This window comes from Anoplopoma fimbria, chromosome 2, assembly GCF_027596085.1.
Source record: "Anoplopoma fimbria isolate UVic2021 breed Golden Eagle Sablefish chromosome 2, Afim_UVic_2022, whole genome shotgun sequence".
Lineage (NCBI taxonomy): Eukaryota > Metazoa > Chordata > Actinopteri > Perciformes > Anoplopomatidae > Anoplopoma > Anoplopoma fimbria.
In genome coordinates, this window is record NC_072450.1 from 27,596,049 (window position 1) to 27,623,064 (window position 27,016).

The following is a 27,016-nucleotide window of genomic DNA, read 5'->3' on the forward strand; positions in this document are numbered from 1 at the left end:
TTTAGATGTGATCAGAGAGCAGAGGTTGTTTGTCAGTTTTTCTTGTAGAGCCTATATCTATAAGGGTCTACTTACTAACTGTGAGAGCCCTGGATGGGTATGGACGTGGGCAAAAAGCAGGATTATCTTCTGTGTTCTTGAAAATAGCATAGTCTGTTTTGTAAGCATTTAAAATATGCTGTGTTAAAGCAGACTGATTTGAAATGCATCATAAGCAGACTGTAGGTTTCCAGTGGACAGATTAAGAGAAGAGATATTGTTGATGTATATAGTGAACAGAAGAGGACCCAAACTTGACCCTTGAGGGACACCTTCACTAACCTCAGGAGTACTTGACTTGGAACCAATAGAACTGCTTTAAATCTACTTGAAAGATAGCCTTCAAACCTTGTAATGTGTTGTTCACCTATTCCTTAAAAGAACACTGTGCTATGGCATGGTCTAAATCACGACTGCTGAGTTTGTCATTTTGTTGGTATTTTTCTCCAGAAATGCAAACTGTTCCATAGAGACTTTAGGGTAGGATTCATACAATGCAGTGGGTATTGATTGACTGAATCAGCTGATGTTTTGTGTTTTGTGCCGATATCCGATACCTCTGATTTTGACAATTAACTATTCAGGAACATTTTAGTGAGGTGTTTAATGGCTATTCGACACCTTTCAAAATCTCATCCCAAGGCTTGTATGAGTTGTTATCACAAATTGGCCCCATTGGGGGGTTATAATGCTACACGAATGCAAATAACAGAGAACATGAAACATTAATCATCACACTCAGCAATGCAGCCAATTCAGTTAGCCTCGGGACAATACAAATCTATGGTTAATATGCATGTGACAAATGGTGAATTAACAGATGGGAGAAGAACCTTCTTTGTTGGCATCTTGAGCTTCATGAACTCAGCCTCTCGACACAGAACGTTCCAAGGAGCATGGATCTTCAAGAAGCCGATCCCAGGGATCTTACCCTGAAATGCAACAAAGATTTAGATATGGGGGCAATTCATGATTTTCAAAAATGTATGAACAACATCGGACAATACATCTTTTAACATTACATTGCAGCCCGCAGAGCAGCAAGTTGCTCTTCTGTTTGATTCAGATCTCTACTGTCTGGTAGAGTCTAGCTTCCATTCCACTGCATCCATTTCAGCACAAAACACATCTATATTGCTGCATATGGGATCTTTCTCTCTGTAGCTTCTACTGTTATGTAAAACCACTCATACACTGCCAGACTCACTTCACGCCCTCCAGCTCGGCACACTGACCTGTCTGGATACAGAAATATACAAGAACCAGTTCAAACTAGTCGACTGGCTGTATACATCACAGAGATTGACCATTTTATTTGTTGCGTCTGTTTACAGTAAGCATTGGCTGGTTGTTTGCTGCAGCAGGTATTATACATCAAGATTAATATACTGTTAATATTAATATGACAAATAGGGTTTGTATGTGTGTTTGAAAAACAGCCATAATGGTGCATGTACAATTACTCGTCTCTTTAACGGTTAAATACTTCATGAAAAAGACTTGCCGAGTAATGAGAACTCCTGTTATTGATCTGCTCTGGTGTTGTTCTCAATTGATATTGAAGTGTTTTCCTTTGAATGCAACTGTGGAAACTTAACGACGAAATAGGAATAAGGTGAAATCATTGTAATGGATAAAAATTACAAAATGTAATATTAGCTTACTGTTATAGAAGTTGCATAAACACTTAGCACTGTAACTTCAACTAAGCTTTATTAAATGAAAAATCTGGAATTGTAATTTTGTGTTTAATTTAGTGTTATGAAGAATAAAATGAGTGGAATTACAAACCCTACTGTCTAACATTGTTAACGATATCTGTTGAATTTGTGCAGAAAGACTGAAATAATGCATTTGTCCTTGATTTGTCAGTAGGTGTTCCGGGGTATTATAGAGTGCTGCAGTAATGAGTCCAAAAACCAGGAAATTAGTTAGCATTTTTCAACATCCAGTTCAATCCAATGTTTTTTTTAAATGTTTTTTTGGTTAGACACCTGAAATAATGTCTGTGGTTAACACAAGCTTGACAGATTTTAACGTTTTGTTCCACGACATAAAATTCATCAGTAAATGTTCTTCTCACAGATTTTGAATCTTTTACAGGTCTAAAAAAAGGCGGTTCCCTTCAAGTGGCAAAATTAGACTACAAAACTTAAACACGTAAAACACTAGTACACCTGTGTAGCTTGTCTACGGCCTAGCGTTAGTTTTTTCTTCAGGCGAATGCATTCACCCTTCGTAAATCTTAAAAGGAGATTATATTGCTGAACAAAACATGTAAGTATCAATAACTTGTGTTTGCCACAGAGCTTATTTTGTGCAATAATCCAAAATTCAATGTAAAAGTCCTATTGGCTTTTCGACGAGGGAACCGTACATAAATGCTAAAGTCACATCATGTATCATCTACCAACTGAGAAAGTCTGTAACTTGGCACACTCATGCCTCCGTAGCCCTCCATAGGAAACTGGCTCCAAAGTTTCAAGTCATTAAGAGTGACATCATATCACACAGAGTGTTGCTGAAAGCCTTTTTCAGAACATATTAAGAATCAAGCTATGTTATTTTACAGGTCTGCTCATACAGTTTTTAAGAGTCAATTTATCTCAATTTGTCTTTTCTGCAGAAGACTGACTAAAGAATCAAATTTAAGTCAAAAAAGCTCTGCCTCTCCGTTAATGAAAACAAATCTCTTTTGTGTTCATGGGTCCACTCATGTAGCAAATACACAGCACAGGAATAAAGCCTACCAAATATCGACATTTAGATGAGATAAGATATGAAAAACAAAAGTCAACGTAGTGCTCTTCGTCAGTTCAAATTACGTTCTATTATATCATTAGAATGTAACCATCCACTCCTGAGGTTATCTATCAGATAAACTAGACTGCCTGAATTGGGTCTTTCATTGGCAGCTCTAAAGGGAAATAAATATACTATATTAAATTGACACATTCCATATGCACTGGGATCAAGTGCAAAATTGATTCTCTCTTTTCTTTTTCTCACAGTTATACACATCATGTGTAACTAGAACGTAGGCTGTTAGTAGATAATACTAATAACTCAATATAAAGATACATCTGAGTTTCTAGCTTTTCTAATTTACTCAAACTGGTTTATTGCCAAAAAGATTTCACGTACTTGTGCATCACAGTCCCAATAAACATAGTAAAGAAAATATGAAATATAAAACTACTTAAGCACGAGAAACGTCATGAATCATGAATATAATATCAAATTTTACGACGACAAATAATGTAATATATATCAAATTTAAAGAGCTGCAATGTGTTTCCCCATGATGTATTATCATGCTGTCCTAAACACACACACACACACACACACACACACACACACACACACACACACACACACACACACACACACACACACACACACACACACACACAGGGTCATGTAACGAACCTTCTGGTACTGACTGTGCGCAGCGTCGAGTCCTGTCTTCAAGCTGAGCCCATATGTACAACATAATGAACTACTCTTACCTTCTTCCATACAGCTTAACCCCAGTTTACTAAAGCGTACGGACATATCGATTCAGCCCACCTCACACCGACTTTGATCCTCTATGTACCTGAAGCATGAGCTCATTACTACAGCTATTTTATAGCAAGTAGAATCTCTTCTGAAGCTCAAGATAATCAAGAAAACCCATTACTCTGAGATTGGCAGGATGAAATCCAAATCCAAAGGTAATAGAATTGACAAAAAAGAAATTGAATTCAATCTCTCCCTCACACATGTTTCCAGGGGGATTCCCAGGGGGATCGAGTCCTGTCTCCTTCAGATTCTCCACTGTCAGTCACATGACCTGAATCTGCCATGTGACCTGCTGGATGTAATACATGCAGTCTTGTCTCCACTTTTTCCCTTTTTTAAATGTCGACTATCAGCATAAATGCCTAAAAAAAAACCAATTTAAATATACACAAATTAACAAATTATTGATTCGTTGCTACATCCCTCCCCAAACAGCCAATCATAGCGGATCATAACGGCGATCTGTTGAGCTCTGGATTTCTCCACATCTCACAGTTGCTTGCATCGGGCTGTGTTAAAGCGTTTGGAGGTTGGTCCCTCTTTATCAGCTGGAAATGAAAAGCTTAAATCTAACATAAGCTGCAAACATTAGCACGTCTGGCTAACCAGCTTAACACTTACAGTAGTAACAGAGCTTCCATGGACAAGGAGCACAGTATTAACTTTCTAACCTTTCGACCACTCAAAGCGCTTACCAATACATGTCAAAATTCACACACTGATGACAGGGGCTGCCTTCCGAGGTTCCACCTATACCTAAATAAATTTGAATTCACACACCAATGGGACAGCGTTCAGGGGCAATTTGAGATTTAGTGTCTTGCCCAAGGACGCCTCGACATGCGGACTGGAGGAGCCAGGGATCCAACCGAAGATCTTTCCCTTAGTGGCGCACTCTATAACAGTAGTCTGTGAGGTTGAATAAAGAGCCCAATTCACAAGTAGCACATTCACACTCTGTGTTCTTCTTCTACACGGTAGAAAAGGACCACACAGATTACTGCTAATTGGATTTGGGGCTAGTTTCAACACCTGTAAATCCATCCAAACATTTGCCAGACAAATCGGTTAGACCTCATCCTAAAAGGCTTTTCTTTTGTTATGTAAAAACAGTTTTAAAACACAAACAATTGGTAAGCTAAGCAGCCAAAGAGGTTTATGTTGGATTGAAATGATATTCAGATCTTATATTTCTACGAGTAATACTAGGACTTACTTGATTATCAAGTGGTGACGGCTGGCCTACAGGCTGACCTGACTAGGACCTGCAGCTTGAGCGTCAGCCTTTTATCAAGAAGCTGTAGTTTTATAAAGGACTTAGAATTTTAAAGTTGACCTTTTTTATGATTGTAAATTGCAAAGACGCAGTGCTAGAAAGGACAGCTCGACAGACGCAGCAACTGAAGCTTGAAGGTCAATTGTCAATATACCAGGTCACATTCAGCTCTCACCCCTTCGTCCTTTTCCAGCTCCAGCCCCGTCTCCAGGAGGTTTTCCTCGAACTCCTCCCGCCTGAAGCGCTTGTCATCCTCGTGGTAGTCCGTCCGTTGCTTCTGGGCGGCGATCTCCGGGTCTTCCTTCGGCTGCAGCGGGGCACGGCTGCTTCTCATGCTCATGCTGCGCCGAAGCCGGCGGATGAAATTGTTGTCGCCGAACCTGGAGGACTGGCGCCGGATGCTGGTGGGCTTCTGGATCTGGTACGCCAGCACGTAGTCCACCCGTCGTCGGCCATCAGTGAAGTATGGGCCCAGCCGTGGATACAGAGGTGAGCCCTCATCCGCATACATATTTTTCATGGGCTAGAAGCATGACAGGCAAAGAGACAGAATGTCATATATTACTGTAGATGTATGGAATCTATCACTTAAAACTTATAATTCAAATTATCCAGATTTTTGCAGATGGTAACTTTTCTGACACATGCAATCCTTCCTGGCGATCACTATGCTAGCAGCAACCTTCAAAGGAATTCACTTTGAGGGCAATCCTGCATTTTGTAAGCATAACCTCCGTGACTTACATCATTTTCAAAACCACTTAATGTACAGAAGGAATCACTGGGTTGACATCAGGTACTGGTAGTGATATCTAGTACTACTTGTAATTATAAGTAGTACTGGGAGTTAAATTATGGACATGTTTCAGAAATGTTTTAAACCCACAGTAAAATGAAATTTACATTTTGAAAATGTTGTTTAAAAATGTATAAATCTTCTGATTGGTAACAGATAATTCCTTGTTTGAAAAATGCATTCGTGCATCAAGCAACATAAAACCCAATGAAAACCCAACACACAAATACAAGTTAATACATGACTTGACATGACACAGTTTGTAAATGCAGGTTCAACAGCTAGTAACAACATCCAAATATGTTTTTACTAGCTGTAAAAAAAAAATACACTTTTTTAAAAAATATATATGTGGGTGAGCATCAGAAATATATTTGTGTGTCATTTTTATCAACTGGATTCTTCTAACATTTAAATATAATGTTACTGTATGAAACATATTATTGTGGAGAGAGTCATTTATAAATTTATATCACAAGATACATTTATGATTTATTCTGTTTGCAGTCATTGTTGGAATGCTGATTAAGCATTCCAACAATTGTTCTTCTAAGCTTTAATCTTCTTCCTCTTTTCTTCTTATATTTCTTCCGTACGTTTTTTGGCATCTAAATAGTTCTGCATCGTTACAGCTACAGAAACCGTTCAACTATCAAATTATTCAGCTCTTTCAGGACATTCCTGCAATGACTTTTCTCATTTCTACCTCTTATGCTTTTTAAATATTAAGCAATATTCATATTTTTCATGTAATGGTTCCCTATTGGGAAACTCTTCAAATCTTCTCAAACTTCTTCAACTTTGAAAGCTTTCTGTTTCCCCTTCAGCTAGAGACACCATTTAAACTCTCAAATGTTCAAAAAACCTTGAACTATGAAGGTATGATTTAGCTTTTTAATATCTTGTACAGTTTTTTGAATAATCACACTTATGTTTTATGCAGACCTTTTCTGAGTTTATAATGGGTGTGTATTGCGTAATTTTTATATATTCTTGTTCATCAAGTCGTTCTGCTTCTCATGGTCTGGTATTTAGTGAAAACTGAGCTAAGGTTTTAGGAGATTTCAGGAGTAAGAGAGGTGCGTATGTATTTGACTTCTCTGAACCAAAAATATGTTTCATGAATACAATTCATAATGTTTGAGCCTCCTATCACTCTTGCAGAAACGCACAATTCCACGAGGTTAACATTGTGAAATGATTGGTGAGTTTAGGCAACAAAATTACTTGGTTGTGGTTCGAAAAAAAGCTCATGGTTTGTGTTTAAAGAAAATCGTAACAACATAGTGTAGCAACTGTGACAGTGTAACCAGCGCAAATAAATAACTGCCCTTAGTGGACTTTCTTGCGTAACAAAACGTAACAAGCGATACAACATGATGTAACAAGCCAAAACTCAAAATTTATTTTTGGTTTCACAGGGGACACGAACAGCGGCCTCCTGGGTGAAAGTCCAGGTTGTTTGACCCGTCCACCACCCTTCCCAGCCATCGGTTGTGACTGTTTCACTCTTTACCTTCAGTATTTTACAACGTGACTTTAAATAAGTGACGCTCCATAATGCCACCTGCTCTGTACATTGCTTATTTTACTACACCACTTGATCTGCCAAAATGCAAAAACATCCACATTCAAAATAATAAAAATGAAAAGAATATTTTTCAGAAATGTTCAATGCCAACATATTTTCCTGGCAACTGGGTTGTTTATCCACCAAGAACCAAGAATGTCTACTCGAAATGTGATGCTGAAATGGCCAGTAGTTGTGGAAATATCTGGGAACAAGATCAAAACACAAACAAAGATGGAGACTGATAGGCAAACTTAGAGCACTTGGCAGGGAGGGGGAAGTAGATAACATAGTTGGTGGTTGTAACAGGGCTTCATGCTATTCATTCTCTGCAGTAGGTTACCTGATGGTTCACTGGACTAATGCACTCATACTATCGCAGCATCAACGCTAACTTCTTCAGGGGCCACCATTGTTGTGTAAAACAAACAGTCACCTCTCCTCGTCGCACACACCTAAGCCACGCCCCTACTTTCCAGAGTTTCTCACTGGACGCTGATTGGTCTGTGCTTCGAGGCCTCCCAAAACGGATTTTTGTGCGATATGTTATCCCGTTATTCTAGTGTGATCTCGTGACGTCACGAGTATCCAGCTGCAGAATGCTTCAAAGTAAACAAATGTGCTTCTCCATCTGAATCATGTCGTTTGCTTCTTCATGGAATATTTAATATATACTGCTAGATTCTACAGAGTGATACGCACCTTAAACTGTCTATTTGTGTCTTGCAATTCCCAGCTGTATTAAATGAAGATCTTGATCATCATACTTCTGTGGATTATAAATCCCTTCAATATGCTGATAGGCAGTATATCTGCAAAGATGTCACCTCATACTTTAATACACATCTTTTGCATTTTACTGGGTAATCATGTTGCACCTGGAGACTGAGAAAACATTAGCCAGGTAGTTTTCATTTTGCAGTTTACCCACGTGGCCTCAACCTGCAAGGTGTGCAGTTAAAGGACAATGAGCCTCTATGTCCTTTTCAGTCATTTATGGTGATGTTCAGTTACAGGCAAATTTGTTTCATCCATCCCTTGTGTCTTTTAATGGTTTGGCCAGACAGTATATATATTCCCCCTCATGTGTCATGAATAAGGTCAGCTTTGTCTCTGTTGAGGACAGTTAAGTCACTCAGTTCTGTTGTAGTTCATTTAACTGGAGTTTGGATTCAGTTCTATCTCTCTGTCATCTTTTTCGGGTACATTTTAATTAATAATAACATTTGCCTAGACTTTTCTAGTAAATGAAAACCCACTTTTTTGTTTATTTGAGAGCTGTTTTTAAATATATTTATACTTGGGTCTGAGTGCCACATGATTCTGAATGACCACAATAATTTAAAAGATGCACCCTCTAGAATAAAAACATCTCTGTTTCAGTGACAGGAGTATAGAATGTACACTTCAAATCTGTACACCACATACACAATACTGCACAATTAGAACAGGACATTAATGGCCAGCGATAAAAATATAATCACATGACAAAGAAAAGCCTTGGCTCAGGGAATTTAGAATTCTCAGGGAATAGCTGAGTAAGTGAATATAACTTTAGAATATTTTATTGCTACGCTCAAGAATGAGCCTCCACACTAGACGTTAATGGTGTTGAAAAGGAAATGATTACTGTCCTGATCAGTAAATGTGGGCATTCAACAGCCCGGCTTATTAATACTGTATGAAAAGTAGAAACAGTCTGTTACAATAGTGGGCATGTGGCACTTATTTGGCTTTAGCTTTCAAAGTCATGGCATTTCTTGCCCACGTCCATTGATTTAATACATCAGGACACTTCTTCTGTTTTGATTTTCGTGTGGCTGGTATAATGACTGTGGGATTACAGATGTTATGTGAAGATTATGATTAGCATATACATGAAATATAGGAGCACAACCTAAGATGTAGAATTTTTATTTTCCATATTTATTTTCTGACCCAATCTAATGTAATTCTAAAAAACAAACAATAACAACCTCTGTCTGACCTTGTCCAGTCTTATCTGTCTCATTGCAGCTGAGTCCTGCCACTTGATGAACTAAACTCCAGGCTATTTGTACTTGTAACCCTGCATGTATGCGTGCATGTGTGTATGCGTGCATGTGTGTGTGCGTGCGTGTGTGTGTGTGTGTGTGTGTGTGTGTGTGTGTGTGTGTGTGTGTGTGTGTGTGTGTGTGTGTGTGTGTGTGTGTGTGTGTGTGTGTGTGTGCCGGCTGAGGTTATCTGCTACAAGGCAAAACATCAGTCAAACACACACAGATCCTCTGCTTCTTCCACTGACCCCCGGCATGTTGACACACAGTACAAAAGGCTAGCTGTTTATCACGCTGTATAAACCCTTAACAGATTAATCTTTGTTTTGATTACGTTACATGAAAATTTATGATGCTTGGGGGGGAATTAGGTCACTGTGGCACCAGAATGCAGAAGGACACTACAGGGAATAAATAGAACATAGACATAAAAATAGACCATAAACAACTGTGGCCTTATATAAACAAATAAATCTACAAATGAACTATGTGCTACATGTAGTCTTCCATATAATTATGTGTCCAAACAAGAGTAAACAAGAGTTTACAGCCATGCTAGTAGCTCTATTTGAAATGGAACCAAATTGAAAGAAGTTCAGGTCGCGAGTTTGTTTGTTGAGCAGTTATGAGGAAATGAATCTGTAAATAGAGATGATAAAGTATCTTTTTTTTTTTTTTTTTTTTTGTGGAGACCAGGTGTAGAGTATATGCAGTATGGAACAGTGAGAGAGATATGGGAGCCTGAAGACATCACATACTGTGTGGGAATTTGTGAGAGCACTATAAGCTGCTGATATCCAATGTGGATGTTTACATTGCAATACAGGGACAATTATACGGCAATACATGTTGAAGATAAAACAGCCCGCTGTCAATAAAAGAGCCATAAACTGTGAACTAAAGCAGAAAACTAATATTGACACAGTAGGCACTGCGCTGACATGCACAGAACAGTGTGTGTTCGTGTGTGTCTGTGATGGTATGATAAGGGGCTGGTGCGTGTGAATGTGTGTGTGTGTGTGTGTGTGTGTGTGTGTGTGTGTGTGTGTGTGTGTGTGTGTGTGTGTGTGTGTGTGTGTGTGTATACACTGTATTCAGCCCCCTGCCTCATCCCGAAAACACACACACAAATACACACACTCATCCTCAGCCCTCGTTCGACAGGAAGTAGTCATAGCTGCAAAGGCCAGAGGTCGCTTCTCAGAGGGCGCATGAGGATGTGGTGGTGTATGCATCATTCGCCAATAGGAACTCTTTTCTCACTAAGCCACCGGGAAATGAGGTTCTCCTCTCCTCTGGGCTTCCACACACAGCCACCCACACACACACACACACACACACACACACACACACACACACACACACACACACACACACACACACAAATACATGTATCTGAGCCATAATAAGCTCGAGGCTGAGACAACACAGCAGTTTTCTAGTCAATAATGTTTTTCATAGCAGCAGTGAGCTGCATGTAGCAGCTGGAATAGTCAGGTTTTGTTTTTGTTGACCCCATTAAATCACAATTTTAATCTTCAGCAACCTGTAATGCCACAGTGCCAATAAAACATTTGGCATACTTCTCCCAAGCCCACACAGATAAGGAGTTAATAAAAAGCCTAGTGGTGTCTACCCAGATATCAGTCCAATACATCACTGTGGAGGTATATGGAGTCCAATGGAGTTTCATTTGCGATGCTCACAAGATTAAAAAGAATTTGATGTAAAAAATGGAACAGCTACTTGTCTGCCCGCAAGTATCCTCACCTCACCTCAATGTCAGCAGGTTTCATAGTGACTGTGTCTTCAGTAAAAAGTATTTCCAAAGCTAAATACCACAAGAGGTAAGTGAGAAACCGACCCTTTGAAATACTTCATCCCACCAGAGGAAAAGAGAAAGCAGCTTTAATTTTGCTGCCAAGCAGAAGCACATTTGGCACCAAAACTTCCTCTGAGCCCTACAACATAATTAATGTCTTGCACCAGTGACTGCATTTAATAATCAATTATGCAAATAGGCTCTGAAGCCCTATTTCAAATGCCCTGAAATTGGCCGTGGCTGCTTTCCTTTTAGGCCCAATTTAGGATGTAAGTTATTAAGTTCTAATTATAAAATATTTTCTCAGCCTGAATTCCCAAATTCATGATTTAATTATCTCGTTATTTTCAGATAATTACAGATTTCCTATGATTGCAACTGATTAATCTGAATTATTTTATATTCTCAAGACGCCAAATGATGTGGAGTTGTGCTCATACTTTTGTTATAAAAGTTATCAAACTTCAAAAATGATTATTATGTTAAGACAAAGGCTGTTAATTGTTCTTCACTCCAGCAATGAATAGAACATGAAGTACAGGAGAGATGACGAGACGATGATATTTTAGTTTTGATGAAGAGAATGCAACACTTGATAGATCATTCAACCGGCAATCATTTGTTTTGCCAGACAGATACATTTTTACACATACAGCAGTCCAATGTATCCTTGTACACCGGTGCTTATGATATCACCCCACAACACTTGCATCATGATGTTCCGTCTGGTTCGTTTAGACCTTTGTTCTCCGGTAGACATAATTTCTCTCGTTTTGGTTGTCGTGGCAATGAAAATGCCGCCTGATTAAAGAGTGCTGTTGAGCTGGAGGAATATCCTTCAGCTCAAGTGGCACCTAAAGTGCTGCTCTCTTCACAGCCACTTCACTGCTGCTCAAGCTCAATATTCTGTTGCATTTTGAGTCATTTAACATGTAAAACAAATCACTTCCTGTTCCTCTGTAAGCAAGTGTTAAAGCTAAAGAATGTGCTATAGCCCTGATCACTGCTGTGTTATTACACGGAGCAGGAGGCTGTAAATACATATAGACGTTGAGTCAACAAATACATTTTATGAATGCAATTACTTTGAGTAGTTCCCACTGGTGGCAGCGTGCATGGACATTTCCACAAAACAGCAATGTCTCATGCAGAATTGAACTGTGCACAATATACCGGAGCCACAGAGCATCCATTATTTACTAACTGTGCGGAGCCAGATCATAAACCATAACCGCGACTCAGAGGTGATATTGGTAGAGCCTGTATGTTGGCCTACCTGTATGTGCTCCCAACCTTTGATTAATCCCCATAACACAAGAGTGAACAACTATGATGCAATGTATCTGAAGGGACAATTGCAGTCAATGGTTTCTGTTTGCTTCAGGAAATAATTTGTTGAAAAAAAAAATAGTTTTCCCCATTGCTGTGTGAGCAGGTACACAAATTGTTGTGTGAAAATGTTGTATCATCACATTGACTGTGTGTACAGTGTGTGTCAACAAGATTTTAATGAATACTTTTCCCTCGCAGACACTAGATTTAAATTAAAATGTGTCTTAACAGCCTCCCTCGGTCCCTGGCTACCAGTCCAAGCAGGGTTATTAATTGATTTCTCATGATAGGAGCTTTATAACCTACTGCTCTACACATGGGACCCACATATTACTGTACATATCTTAGAACTCCCTGGGTGGGTTATTGTTAGCACCCTAAGGTGGAAGGGTTCTGGGTAGAACCTACATTGAAGGGTTCTGGGGGAAACCATTACACCGTGGAGGAAAGTTCTGAAGAACCTCTCATAGGGGGTTGTGGGCAGAATCTTTCACATATGGTTCAAGGTATAGCCAATTATGTTAGCCTCTAGGTAGAACCCTCTGAAAGAGCTCAGGTGGAACCTTAATAAAAGAACTACAACTCTGTTTGCCCATGTCCCAAGGTTACCAACTGGAAACAAGTCAGCTTGGCCATCTAACAACAATGGAGAGGAATTTGTTTCAAATGAGCCAGTGTTAATCGCCCATGTTTCATGCTGTCTGGAGATGAAGACAATTTAAATATATATATATACATATATAGGGGTATGACGTTGTCAGCATAAACAGCTGATCAGTCATGTGAGTTAAATGTTTGCTGCGTCAGAACTTACTCGGCAAGGGCGTTTCCATATCACATTTATCGCATCAACTTTTTGTAAACAACATCAAACCTCAACTGAGGAAGTTTCATTGAATCTTGCTGTTTACATTCAGCTTTTCTAACGCGATACCTCGAAATGCGAATAAAAACATGCCAAAGGAAACATGGCTAGTGACGTGGTCTGGTACTCTTAGTGTCCCTGCAGTTCCTAAAAAAAGTCCCAAACGACTTAACAAAGACTGAACACTGTACCTATTAAAGGCCATTTACACCCTTCATGACCCCTATGAGATTAATTCAACGTCAGCATTAGTGGTAACACCCTTATGCCTTTATGCTTCATTAATCACAGATGTTTATATCCTTTCATCTCCTTGAAAAATTGTAGCTTTTCTCATGGTAAAACATTTCACTGGTCAGCGGCCACTGCTCAACTCCACTCTACACCACAAATCATGATAATGACAACATGGATGTAGTGTCTTACTATGGACTCGTTGACAAAGTCCACATCCAGGTTCTTCTCCTCGCCAGGGACTGGCAGATAGTTGTCGTTCCTCCTCATCGTGGCAAGCACCTCCTGCTGTGGGCTGCCTGAGCGTTCACGAGCTAGGGCAGGAGAACCTGGGGAGGAAAGGGAGAGAGGGGATGTTGCATTAGCCATGAATTAAATGCCCGTTTTCTGATCTGCCTTTTAAAAAAATACTCTTTTTAATGAATTATTTTTCTGAATTATACTTTTGAATGGCTGTCACAATGAAAGTCTGCCTGTGTTGGGGCATAGTAATCCACAGATTATGAGAAAATTGAAACCTAGACACCGACAGGTACAAACCCCTCCCCCTGACGCCAAGACTGAAAGAGGTCCCTGGAAACTCAGAGAGACACAAAACAAATAGAGATAAGGCGTTGTTTGTAATTGACACACCTCTACTCAGATGTTTTACTCCAACAAATTAAAGGAAACCATCAAAGATAGCCTGAAACACAGTGTCTATCCTCTTAAAGCAGAGCTGTTCTGATTTAAATGGCTTTACTACTGCTATATTTAAATGAAATGTTCCGGTGGCCTCAGTAAACAACAAAAACTAATATTGGGTCAGATTTGCTTGTAGATATTCAATAATAAAAGACTGATCAGGATGTTTACATTCACTTCAAACAGAGGCTGTGAATCAGAAATCAACTGGCCCTCTGGCCCCTGGGCCTCTGCCCAGTTGGCCTGTTCAGTAATCCATCCATGGGCAAAGCTGTATGTACATGACATTGTAAGAAAAAGATAACAATAACAATAGCAGTCATATTCATTTTAGCTGGATACTTAATTGATGCCTTGATGAGTTGTATTTCACACAACATTTAAATATCATTTTGATTTGTTTGTTATGATCTGAAAAGTCGGAAAGGCAGATTTTGTATTTTGTTCGTTTGCGGTGTGAGGATCCCCAGTTGAGGGTTTGACGTTAAATTAACGGATCGCAAAGGGTAAATGTCCCCCCTCCACATATCCTGCATAAACTGCCAATATCAGAATCATTAAGAACCTGTGAGAACAATACTTTGAGATGGGCTATAAGTTTTGTTTCCATGGAAACAATTTTGTTCTTGAATCTAAGCTTCTAGCACATGTATCCCCTTGGCAGCCCAGCGCCCTGGCGGACTTGAGGAGATATCAGTAAAAGCATGATGGCTCTCTGTGGCAAGCTCTCACCACTAAAGAAATTAAGAAACCCAGATAAACTGCAGGATGCACTTACCCCCCTCCACCATTTTCAGGTAACAGCTGTCACCATGGATACTGATGGACGCATTGCCTGCTCAACTGTCGTGTGACATTACAAGCTGCTCCTCTGCAATATACCCAAAACGAGCATGTTCTTTTTGTGCAACGATCCAGCTGTGATTGGTGCGATGCCATTACAGTGCAATTGAAGCTGAGTATTATCTCAGGAACCCCCAGGAGGGTTGGTAGTTAGTATTACCCTTAGGGAGCACAAATGGCTGACACATTTCAACAAGAACACCTTCCAGCTTCCTTTCTGTAATGAAGCTCTGACCAAAGAGAAAAAACTCATCAGTCACAGACACAGCAATAAGCTGAAAACACAGGTAATTATCTGAGTAACTGCTTCTACCTGGTCCTTCAATGGGCCTCAGTCTGATAATCACATTTCCTAACAACTCTGACAGATATTGTTAATTAATATAAGCCCAGGAGGAACCATCATAAAGAAAACATTTGGATGTTCCTCTGGGTGTTTCTAGTATCAGTATCACTGGATAACTGCCCGTTACACGCTGCAAGACACAACTTGCTAATCTCAGCAGATGTTTATTCCCTGGACAGTGAACTGGAATCCTGCAAACACCTTCAGTGGGGGAATAAGGACTGTGGTGGGGGGTTTTTTCACTGAAAACTATGGGAATATCTCTGTTTGACCCTTCAGCTAGACTATGACGCCCTTACCTTCGCTGAGTGAATGTTATGCGAATGCCCCGGTGGTCTCCAGGGACTGTTCACCATTGGTGGAACGTATGGGTGTGATCTGATGTGCCGTTCTTTCTATCTACCAAGGAAATGAACCACCATTATCATCGTGGCAGTGTAAATCGCTTTTTCCGATGTCAACTCCGTCTCAAGAACATCACAGTACATGCTAACTTGAAGCCATGGCTGTCCACTGAGGTCCTTGTGCTGCTGATGCTGCCTTTGAATCCAGGGACATAGCAGCCCTCAGATCAGCTAGGACAAACCCCTCCCAGGGCCATCAGGGTATTAAAGCGCATGTACAGTATTCACAGAAACCCAGCGGCAACTCACGGACACAGATGACACATGCGGCGTATGAGTGTCTATGGGATCAAATAACATAATCAGGATTTTATTGGCATCCAGTTATTGAGGGAAACAAAGCAAGTAAACCAAAGGGGTGCCTTTTTCCAGGTTGTGTCTGAGGAGAGGCCCACAGTCTAAGACCTTGAGTACAGAGTATAGTGAAGTCAGCCAAGTCCATCATTGGGATCTACCCCTCCACCCATTATGCTAAACACCAACCAGACGGGGCCTCCAGGATCATAAAAGACCCCTCCCACAGACTACTACCTTACTGCTGTCTGGAAAAGGATAATGGAGTATCCGGGAAAGATCTTCCAGACAAGGCAACATCATCTTTCGCCAGGATTTCTCAACATAACGAGCAAAGACCAATGGAAATGAGGCCTTCAAATCCAAACTTAAAACACATTTTTTTAGTTGCTTATTCTTCAATCACTTAAGGCTTGTACTTGTTACCGTTATCCTTTCGACAATCAGTCTTGGTCTCAATGGATCTATTAAGTTCAGTACTAAAGTCTGCGTTTGTCCTGCTGACAAGAATACTGTGAAGTTTCTAAAAAAAAACCCACTTCATCTCTTAAGCCCTCAGTTTATTTGTAGTCCCACAAGACCGTGAGTGTCATAGTGTTGAGCCTGTCTCTCTCTCTTGTTGCCTTCCCTCTCTCCCTGGTCTCCTTGTCCTCTCTTTCACTCCTTCTCTGTGCCGGACCATCGGCCATCCTGGGACCTCTCTCTCTCTTCATTCCAGATGTTTGGATCTGGATCTTCGTCCTCCAGGAGATACAGCCTCTCCTCTTGTCTCTCTCCCTTGTGTGCATCTGATATGTTTACAATCTATCTATCAGTCCGTCCTGGGAGAGGGATCCCTCCACCTTGCGCCTCCTGATGTGTTTTCCTTTGTTTCCTTTGTTAAATGTTTTTTTTGGTGTTTTTCCTGATCCGACTCGAGGGTCTAAAAACAGAGGGTGATGCATGCTGCACAGATAGTAAAGCCCCCTGAGGCAAACAGGCTAGATAAATAAAAATTGACATCACTGGTGTTTTGGCATTTGCAGCATTGAAGGGAAAGCTCCGGTAAAACGCATTTATTCTGATTCTTATGCTTCTGTCATTAAATTCTCTCTCCAGTGTGTCAAAAACATTACACCTGCTTAATGAATCACAGAACATTATGCTGCTGCAGTCACTTAGCCATGATACATCCTATTCAGCAGTTATTTGTGCACAGCCCAACTCCATTTTCCCATATTTTGCAGTCCTATGGAAGAACATCCAAGCCCAAATACATCATTTTTTATTTGTGATGAAAAAAGGGTGACAAATCTAAATTCAACCCAAATACTTCATTTTAGTAAGTGATGAAAATCAACTTGAGGGCATTGGAAACTTGCGGCATATAGATGATTCCTCATAGAAATGTAGTTGTAAAGAGAATAAGTGAAAATACTGTCTGAAGGTAAAAACGTCTGTCTAAACCCACACAGTGTGGTCGTAGTGTCGATAAGAAGCTATTTAGTTAATGGGCTCGAACACACAAAAACCACCATTGTGGTCCTTTAAAGCGCCACTAGACGACTTGATGTCAGTGGTTCTAGATGTCTGAGTGGCGAACTGTCTGAATCTCAGAAAACCTTGAAAACGTTGCTGGTGAAGTGATTTTCTAGTTAATGGGCTCAAACACAAAAACCCCACCAGTGCTGCATGGTTCTTTAAAGCTTCACATGTTGGTGGCTACAAAGAGGTGTCTTATAAAGAATGTTGAAGTTCTAAGAAGTTATATCTATTTGCTGCACACACAGACTTACTTCAAGTCTACACTCGTTGTCCCTTTACTACAGCGGCATGCTGTTTGGATTGTGCCTTCTTTATTGCCACTCTCAATGAGCAACTATTGGGTAGTATAACAACAAGATGATACAAGTATGTTGACATCTGAGTATATCCAAAAAATCTATTTTGACTGAGATATTAGAGGGAAGGATCATTTTTTAATTCTTATTCTCATTTTCATTGAATATTAAAATGATTATATGTGATTTTTTTATGGGGTATTCTGATGTTTTCTTAAGTCGGTAGAATATGATGTGTAGGCCAGGACATCTTCAGAGCAACAATACTTCATTTAGAATGGAATTTGGCCTTCCTCCTACCATTCGTCAATTGCAAAAGGTCATATTGCGATTTCCATAAAAATGTTTAACAATTTATTATACCTTCAACAATGATTTTGTGAAATTATCAAGTGGATTTTTAAATTGTCCTGTTAAACTGCCAAGCAAAAAGTTTTTTATCCAGACCAACCCAGTAGTTCAGTCTCTATGATAAAGCTGGCTACTGAGAGCATAGCTGAATGTACAGTTCGTCCTCTAATGGCTTCGATACGGCCTTACAGTGGGGGAAGGCTACATCGGTTGCCTTTTAGAGCTCCGGAGTGGTGGATGAGGCAAAAGCCTTCAATTAAACCAAAAGAAACTGTCCGCACAAGAAAAAGGACTTAACCAGTTGTTCCTTCAAGCACTTAAATGACCATGTCTCAGTCTTCAGGGCCACAAGCTCTTTGTGGTGGAGCACATAATGACTGTCGTCCCTCAGAAGCAAACGCAAAAGCAGCGTGGTGCTGTTTTACTGCTGCAGAACCTCTTAGGGCAGAAGGTTGAGGTGGATGGTCGGGTGGACAAAGTGTATGTGCGGTTCACGCCCATAGGTATGAGGAATTGTTGCATCAAAAGTTGCCAATGAGAGGGGATGTTAGAAAGCAATGGGATGCTGTATATAGATGGAATATGTTAGCCCTATTTCTTTATGGCCACTATACCCACATCTATAGCCATGTTTCCATTTCATTCTCAAGTGAATTTTAAGCAAAACTTTTGAAATGTTGTAAAAAAGATTTGTGAATTAGGAGCGTTTCCATCAACCGCTTTGGAGCAAATAAAATGAGCTACAGCTTAGTTCGGTCAGAAGTTGGCGCTATAAGCTACGCATGGCTGGACGCCAGTAAACAGAGTAGAAGACGTAGAGGTTCTAACTCATCTACAAGAGAAAAATGGAGAGGGGTCTTCAGGAATTTTTTTCAATTGGTTTTAATTGTTCCTTTGTTCTTATCGGCCAAGTTTCATGTTGTCTAGAGAGGAGGACAATATAAATACAGTCTGCTAAATGACTAATGTAATGTAATGTGATGTAAATACATACCCAGGAAGATGTCGACAGTGTTGTGAGTTAAGTGTTCATTACGTCAGAAATGATTTGGCGCAGGCGTTTCTATATCCCATTTATCACATCAACCCTCACATCACCCACGCTCCCTTGAGGAGGCAAAAACCTCCTCAAGGGAGCGTTAAAAACGATTTTCTTCACAATCGAGGAAGTTTTATTGAATTTTGCCGTTTCCAGACAGCTTTTGCTTTACAAACGAGGCAGTACTTCAAAATGCACATAAAAATACATGAATGGAAATGAATATATTGGGTTCTTGACCTCCACTGACTCAGACACGTGAAACGTGCAGTTCCCATGAAGGAACAGAACAGGCTTGTTTAGTTTCCGCAGATTTAAATACCTGAGGTGAACTTGATGTTACATGTCTGGCACTGCATGTTATATCAACCCAAGCAAGCAAACATAACTTTTTGTCTGATTATACAACATAGAAAAACACATTACAGGTTGTGGTTTATTTCTTGTAGTTACAGGTATACCATTCCAACACAACCCTGCCCAAGACCTGATAGCTTCTGCCAAATATCTTGACAGGAAGCCAAGACAGGTGGCAAACCCAGCATGGGTCTGCGGTTTGCTTTTGGCAACATGAGATGTTTTCACTGTAAATCAAGACAGTCCACCTGTCTGAGATCTGATTCTGCATTTTGTATTGAGTAGCTATTAGAGCAGAGCTTAAACATCCAGTGGAGAGGGTAATATCTCCAGGCAAGAAAAAAAAAAGCTGGAATACTCATTTGCTTGTTGCCTTGAGAACTGGTACTGGGAACATGCAGCAGTGGTACCTGCTGATTTCAGCCAGTGTTCAACCTGCTAAGCCCATTGTTACAGAGGAGTGGCTTCAACTGAATGGAATAATGATCTAACAGGAAGTAGTTGCATCTCATGTCGACACTGATATGAGCTGTCGAGTTTGTTTGCACACCTATTAACTCCAGCATGTAAATGTCGACCACAAATATTCACGTGTGACAAGGGCGCAGCATCAACAGCAGATCATCCGAGTGGCATATACATACAGAGATGATATAGAACAGGTGAGTCAGATCCAATGAGCTCACAGGGCAGTGCAGGGGCGGGAAATATAGATACATGTGATAATTGCAGAAGAGCATTATCTCCAAACAGGCCCACCCACAGAGAGGGCCAGCCAGACCCCTGAGAAAGGTCCAGTGAATTGGCCATCCCTCAAATCTGCTTCTCTCATATCAATGCACGACGCATATGCTCTCGTTCTACTGAACACACTCCAGTCAGTCCCAACATCAGCTGATAGTTTATTTAGATCAATACATTTCTTCGTCATGAGGATCGCCACCCAAGTTTATTTTTTTGTCATTTACTAAGATGCGGGGGGCGAAAAAAGGCTACATTTTACAAATAAATACAATGTTTATTTTAGTTGGTAATGGTGAAGATTTGGTTACCATTGCTCATAAGGGGGTAAAAAGGGGAAAGCTTTCTCGGGGGCCCCTCCTGGCTTTCCCCTTTTTTACCCTCTTATGATCGGCCCTGTCATTCAAATTGATTCAAATTGTTATATTTGATGTTCAAAGCTGCACTGATAAATATGTTCAAATATGACCAAGTAACACATAACATTAAAGAGGTGGCGAACAAATAAAGAACGGTCTAGCTCGGCTCCCCTCAGTCCTGGAGCTTTTTAGTATTTGTTTGACTTTTAGGACCCACAACTTTACTGCTTCGGGTTCACCGCTCTCATATATATTGTGTTTCCAGCAGCAGCAGCTGGATTTTTATCCACAAATTGCAATCATAAAATCTGAAGTATCCCTGTATGATTTAGGGGATAAGTTGAGAACAACAAAGGAATCATTTCGGTAGCAGCATACGTTTTAAAACGAGCATCAGTCACCCATCATCAGCAGCATCTTAATGTGAACAGCTAATTAGACGGGTCTCCCTCCAAACAAACATCTGGAGCCGCACCAGTGCGCCCATGTGCGTTATCAGCAGCAACAACCCACCTGGAGCAACAGCAGGGGATTCCAGGACATCATCACATTTGATTGCAAAAAGACGCACAGCTGTATTTTCTTTTTTTACTTCTCTGCCCGCGCGCACAAATCACCATCACCATCACCATCATCATCATCATCATCATCATCTGCATCATAAAAAAAATCCGGAAAAGTGTCAATGGAAGCGCTCTTACCGGGCTCCTCTCTATCATGGTGACTTACGCTCCCGACCAGCTCTCCGTCTCCATCATCCTGTCGCTCCATCGGGGTTCAGAGAGCCGCTCCGGGTCCAGGTCTATACTGAGCCGCCTCTCTCTCCGCTACAGCATCTACCCCCACCACCACCACCACCACCACCCTGTGTGTGTGTGTGTGTGTGTGTGAGCTCCGTGGCTTCACAGCCGCCTGCGCTGTTGCATGGAAACACCGGGCAGCCAACACTTATTCATGCCTCAGAGGGAGCCGGGGGACCGAACTGTTCCCAAATAAAAAGTATTTACACTAGTAGTTTGTAGTATTTATCTCAATGAGATGACTACAGAAGGTGTGAACACATCCTGAGTAAATGACATCATCTGTCAGAATGACTACTACTACTATACTAAAGCATCTAGTCCGCGCGTGAGGGAGCTCTCTGCCTAAATGAGATTAAAGCACTCGCGCACAAGACAGCAGAGTGATAACGCGCAGGGAAGCTGAGCGAACATCGTGCCAAAACTGGCAAGAATGATGATGCATTCGAGTCCCATGGGAAAACAAGGAAATGTAAGCTGCCTGCCTCACTGGGCCACGACTCACCTGAGGTTTCCAGGGGATGCGTTGATACTGTTCACCTCAGCTTGTGCATTAGTTACTGGCACAAAAGTTGTGGAGTGGATCCTTACTGTACTGACAATCGAGTTTGCAATTTTCTTAAAGATCACGTTTAGTTAACCGTTCACAAAAAAGAAAAAATCCCATGGTCCCATGGTCCCATGGTTTCATAACATATGAAAACCATGCAAAGCATACAAAGGTAATGCACTCATAGTCTGCTTCTGTTTCACCCAAAACAAAAAAGCAAAGATGACTTTTCTGTTCTGGATTATTTACAAAACACAATATGACATTTTTAAAAAAAATTTCATCCAGGTCAGCTAGAAGAGGCTCCGAAGAGGCCCTGGCGATACCTACCATCAGGAAGTTTTGTCAAAGGTCGCCAAATTCGAAACTCATAGAGCATATCCGTTGCGTTCACCCGGCTCTTAACGTGGCGACGGCTGAACCGGCGGCTAGGAGCTAACGGTGCAAACAGTGGAAACAGCGGCAACATAGCTAGCAGTGATAACCTTGGAGGGAACTTGTGGTTGAGTGTAACACTTTACTCTGTCGGTCGAGACCATAGCCAACCACAACATTGGCGGCCATAAACTAGCCAGTGGGGCACGCTGTGTCAACAACGCATGGAAACTTCCTATACCTGCTCAGGTAGGTATTCCTCCAGTACATGTTTACATAATAGATGGATGCTCTGAATGTCATATATATAACCTTTAAATGACCTTCTGTAGATATTCAAAGACTACTGGTTGTTTATTTTATGAAAATCAGATGTTTGTTACACATGAGAGGAACAATCTGGGGCTAAAGGCGTGGTGGTGGTGTGTGGTGGGGGCTTGCATGATATTAACTGCCCTGGATGATTTGACATTAATCCGTCATTGTTCATGCATAATTGAACTGGACATCAGCAGTGTAACATACTCTTCCAGTTTCTGTTACTATGAGTCTAGTTATCTCCTACGGAGGTGAACGCAGCATTGTTCTCGAGCATCACTGCGACAGCTGGTGACGCCCACTCGCGTTAGAGCCCTCCAGTAGGCGCGAGGTGATCGGAGGCGCACGAGCAAAACGCCGTGCCGGTGTCTCGCGTAAAAGCGTCTCGCGGCCAGGAGAGAAGAAAGAGACACTTACGGACACCTGCGAACGACTTTAGCGACACAGGTGAATACGGAGCTGGTTTATTGAGACGGTCTGCTCTGAGAACGAACAGCCACAGAATGTCCGAAATATCGACTACGTGTCCCAAAACATAACTACCAAAAAAAAAAAAAAAAAAAAAAAGAAACGTTTTGTTTATGTGTAAATGCTTCATTTCCCTTTTATCTGCACAACTATCTGTTACACCGCCTGTCCGCGTGCGTCGAGTCGCGAGGACGCGCTCCTTGCTGGATGAGAGAGCCGGAGTTTGCCGGGAAATATTGGGAGAGCGCCTTGCATTCATATTACAAACCAACCTTCGCTGGGCATCAAATAAATGTATTTAATTAAATCTGGCTTTATTTCCCGCGTATTTGAGCCTATTAATTGATCAACTGGTGTGAAGAAACGAATCAATCAAACAGAAGCATCACGGGGAAACCTCCTCGCTCAAACTTCGCCTCGAGACAAAGCGCGTCAATCAGACCACACGTAAAGGAAACTCCCAAATAATTTAAATTATTTATAATGGAGCCCAAAATCCTGTCCAATTAGACCACAGTGTCAGTATAAGTTGAAGTGCAGCCCAAAATTCAAAAAAAATATTGAATTAAATGGAAAGTGCATACTAGCTTTAAGGGTAAGCAAATTGTAAAGGTGGCATTCTACACGCAGAACAAATGAATTAAAAGAGGAGCAAACAAGTGCAGGTTTCGGACTAGTTTTAAATGAGCGCAATGACTTGCATAGTAAATGGATAAATTACCTTTTTCTCCAGAGGTAGAATGAAGCCGTTTGAGTAGAAGACAGAGAGGATTAGGTGCAGGTCTTGGCTGAGGTAACACTTCCTACTCACCTGTGCGTGTGTGTGCAGATGGGGCGGAGGAGGAAGTGCCTCTGGCCTCCTCAGGTAAAGTCTCTCCTCCCACACGGCAGCTCCAGGAGAATGAGAAGTCATTGGTGGGTTATGCAACGTGACAAAGTGAAGACGTGGGACTGCTGATTGGACGGGAGCCCGAAGGCAACACATTCTATAACAAAATGTACAACAGACGTCCCTTCAGGGCCAGGCCGGTCCCTCTGTCTTTTACTTTGGTAGATGAGCTAAGTTATTGCTTTTCTCTGTGTTAGGTCAATGGACACACGTGCTATAATTTCAGCCATGTTTACAGGGAGTCTCCTCAGATGAGAAGGACATTCCCATACAGACGTGTCCGGACTTGCAGTAGACTGCCAGGACACTTTCACACACACCCCCACTTCTGAACTCACTCTGGAGAAAGGAAGGGCAAAAAGTGACACAGAATTTGCAGGAATGCAAGCTTTTTTGACAATCAGACAGATATTATATATTGGAAGTAAGCAATTTGCCTCTGGCATACAAAGCAGAGCAGAATCTGCCTGAGAAAACCAATCAAACAACAATAAGACTCCCTCCTGGGGTGTTTTCCTTCCAAACGTTTGAGCAACGCTCATATTTACATATTCAAAGCGAGGCTCTGTCTGCAGGCTGTCATCTGGGGACTCACCTTTTCTCTTTTACTACATGGAAATGTGGGAAAGAAGTGAAGTGACCATGCTGCTCTGGGAGCAGCGATCTGGATCCACCAGACATGAGATTCAGACTGATAACAACAGTAATACTGGAGCAGTCGAAAAAGCAGTAGAAAAAGCAGTAGTAACAGCGGTTTTAGCACAGTATATCTGGTATTTGTAACAGTGAATGACGCTCAGAGTAGGTGACGTATAGTATTCAACAGCCGTTATTGAATTTATGTGGTATAAAAATGAGTATAAAAAGCAAGAATCCCTAAGTTCAGGTGGGAGGAGGGGTGGTGGTTGGGCCAAACAAACACAGAACTTTCACCCAGGAGACCGTTGTGCGTGTCCAGTGTGACACCAAAAGTGAATGTTGAGTTTAAGTTTTTTGCGTAACGCTGTTCTGCTTGTTATGTTATGTAAGAAAGTGCGCTAAGGGTAGTTGTTATTGATTTATAATACTTGTGTTGTTACATAGGAAAGTCCCTGGGAATAGATATGCAAAAGGCCCCACCAGCTCTCCTACAAAGCAGCAAGACTTTCTAATAGTTAAGCCTATCATGCTGAAGCCCCCCCCCACTGCAAGTATTCTTTCTATTTTTATTTTATTGTATAATAGTATTTATTAAGCCTATTTTAGTTGTCATTCTGTCTTATTGTGGTAATTCTGTGTCTATTATGGTCTCTTTGTTTCCTTTTGTAGTTTGTTAGTTTGTTTGTAGTTTCTTTTTGGTCATTTTAAGTCTCACCCTTGTTGGTACATATCTCTTTGACATTTTGTAGGTGAAGGCTAGGGGCCCCTAACACTTTGGGCACCTGGGATGGTGCCAATTAGGCCCCTTCGGTGAACAATCCATGTTTACTGATGTAACTTTATTATTTCAACCTAAACCTTTTTCTAACTTTAACCAGGTAGCTTTGTTGCCTTGACCTAACCAACCTTTTCCCAACATTAACCGTGTGGCATTATGCGTTTTGGCAAATGTGTTACGGGGCTTATATGAAACATATTTATGAAACATATTTTAGATTCAGAATTGTTGACATTCAACGTATCCTGTGGTTTGCAAAACGTACAAATGTCAAAAAAATTCTGGTTACCATGTTGGGTAACGCAAGTAGTGATAGAAGCTGATAGAAAGTTGAACTGTCCTCATGGAGTACACAAAGGTGCCCAAGACACGATCATTTTCTGTTGTCAAGGCATTAAAGACATTATCAGTTGGAGTTACAGTTAGGATCTGGTGTGGAATTTTTCTTGAGCTTTCAGTCAAATAATTTAAAAAAAGACTATTTCTTGCAAGGCGCTGAGGGATTGTGTTGGGAGGGTGTTCCTGTAGGAGTGTGAATGGGTGTGCCCTGCTGCTTGCATTCAGGGTAAACTCACCCAGAGTCATCCATACATTCTTGGTCAATCCATAATTCAACACTGAAACAGTACATTTCAGAAAGTAACCAAACCTGACTGACGCTACCTGCGTGGTTTAAATTGACAGTCAAGGAAGTGTGTTTTGTGACTCACTCCACTTGCTTCTTTACACACACACACACACACACACACACACACACACACACACACACACACACACACACACACACACACACACACACACAAACACACTGGTGAAATTAAAACCAGGGTGTGCTGTTTGCTAAATATTTCCCAAATGGGTGCCAGTGTCAACACTGGCGGGAGACTGAAATTCAAGCCTCCCCAGAGATACAGGTACGGGCCAGTGCAGCACATGTTCTGAGGGAAGGGAATAATGCATTTACATGAGCTTAGTACTCTATTGTGTCTCTCACTAATGCCAAGACTTCCATAGCCCTGGGTGTTGTTTTACAGGTCACACCCAAACCTTCATGCACAACCACAAGAATGGGCTGCCATTACTAAATGGCTACAGAGCGTTTAGTTTACTTTTGTCTGCATAGCTCTTAACACCAACGCAAAATAACAGGTTCAAATATTTCAGTTTATTCAGGAATTGAGCTCAGCTTTACAGTCAGCAGAAAAAATGCAGGAAAGTTGAAGTAAACTCTCAAAAAATCCTAAATCTACGTCTATGTATAGCGCTGCTACACTTAGAGTAGGTTGCCGCCCCGTACAGCTCTTCACCCCACATAATCCCTCTCAGGTTTACCTGTGAGTGTATACATCGTCCCACACACACGCATAATTTCACGGAAGGTCTTGGGTGCTGTTGTCACTAAAGGTCAGTAGAGCACATACAGGCCTTTG

The 27,016-nt window shown here is 41.1% G+C and overlaps 1 protein-coding gene across 1 annotated transcript in view; it reads right to left on the bottom strand.

The window, feature by feature from the left end:
- Positions 1-21,509, bottom strand: part of ano1a (anoctamin 1, calcium activated chloride channel a) — a 57,236-nt gene extending 35,727 nt beyond the window's left edge. The window contains exons 1-4 of the mRNA XM_054609013.1: positions 21,471-21,509; positions 13,724-13,860; positions 5,055-5,402; positions 873-971 (exon numbers count right to left, since the gene is read on the bottom strand). Of these exons, the coding sequence (XP_054464988.1) occupies positions 873-971; positions 5,055-5,402; positions 13,724-13,801 (525 nt within the window). The 5' untranslated portion in view covers positions 13,802-13,860; positions 21,471-21,509. The remainder of the gene's footprint in view (positions 1-872; positions 972-5,054; positions 5,403-13,723; positions 13,861-21,470) is intronic.
- Between the last annotated feature and the right edge of the window lie 5,507 nt (positions 21,510-27,016).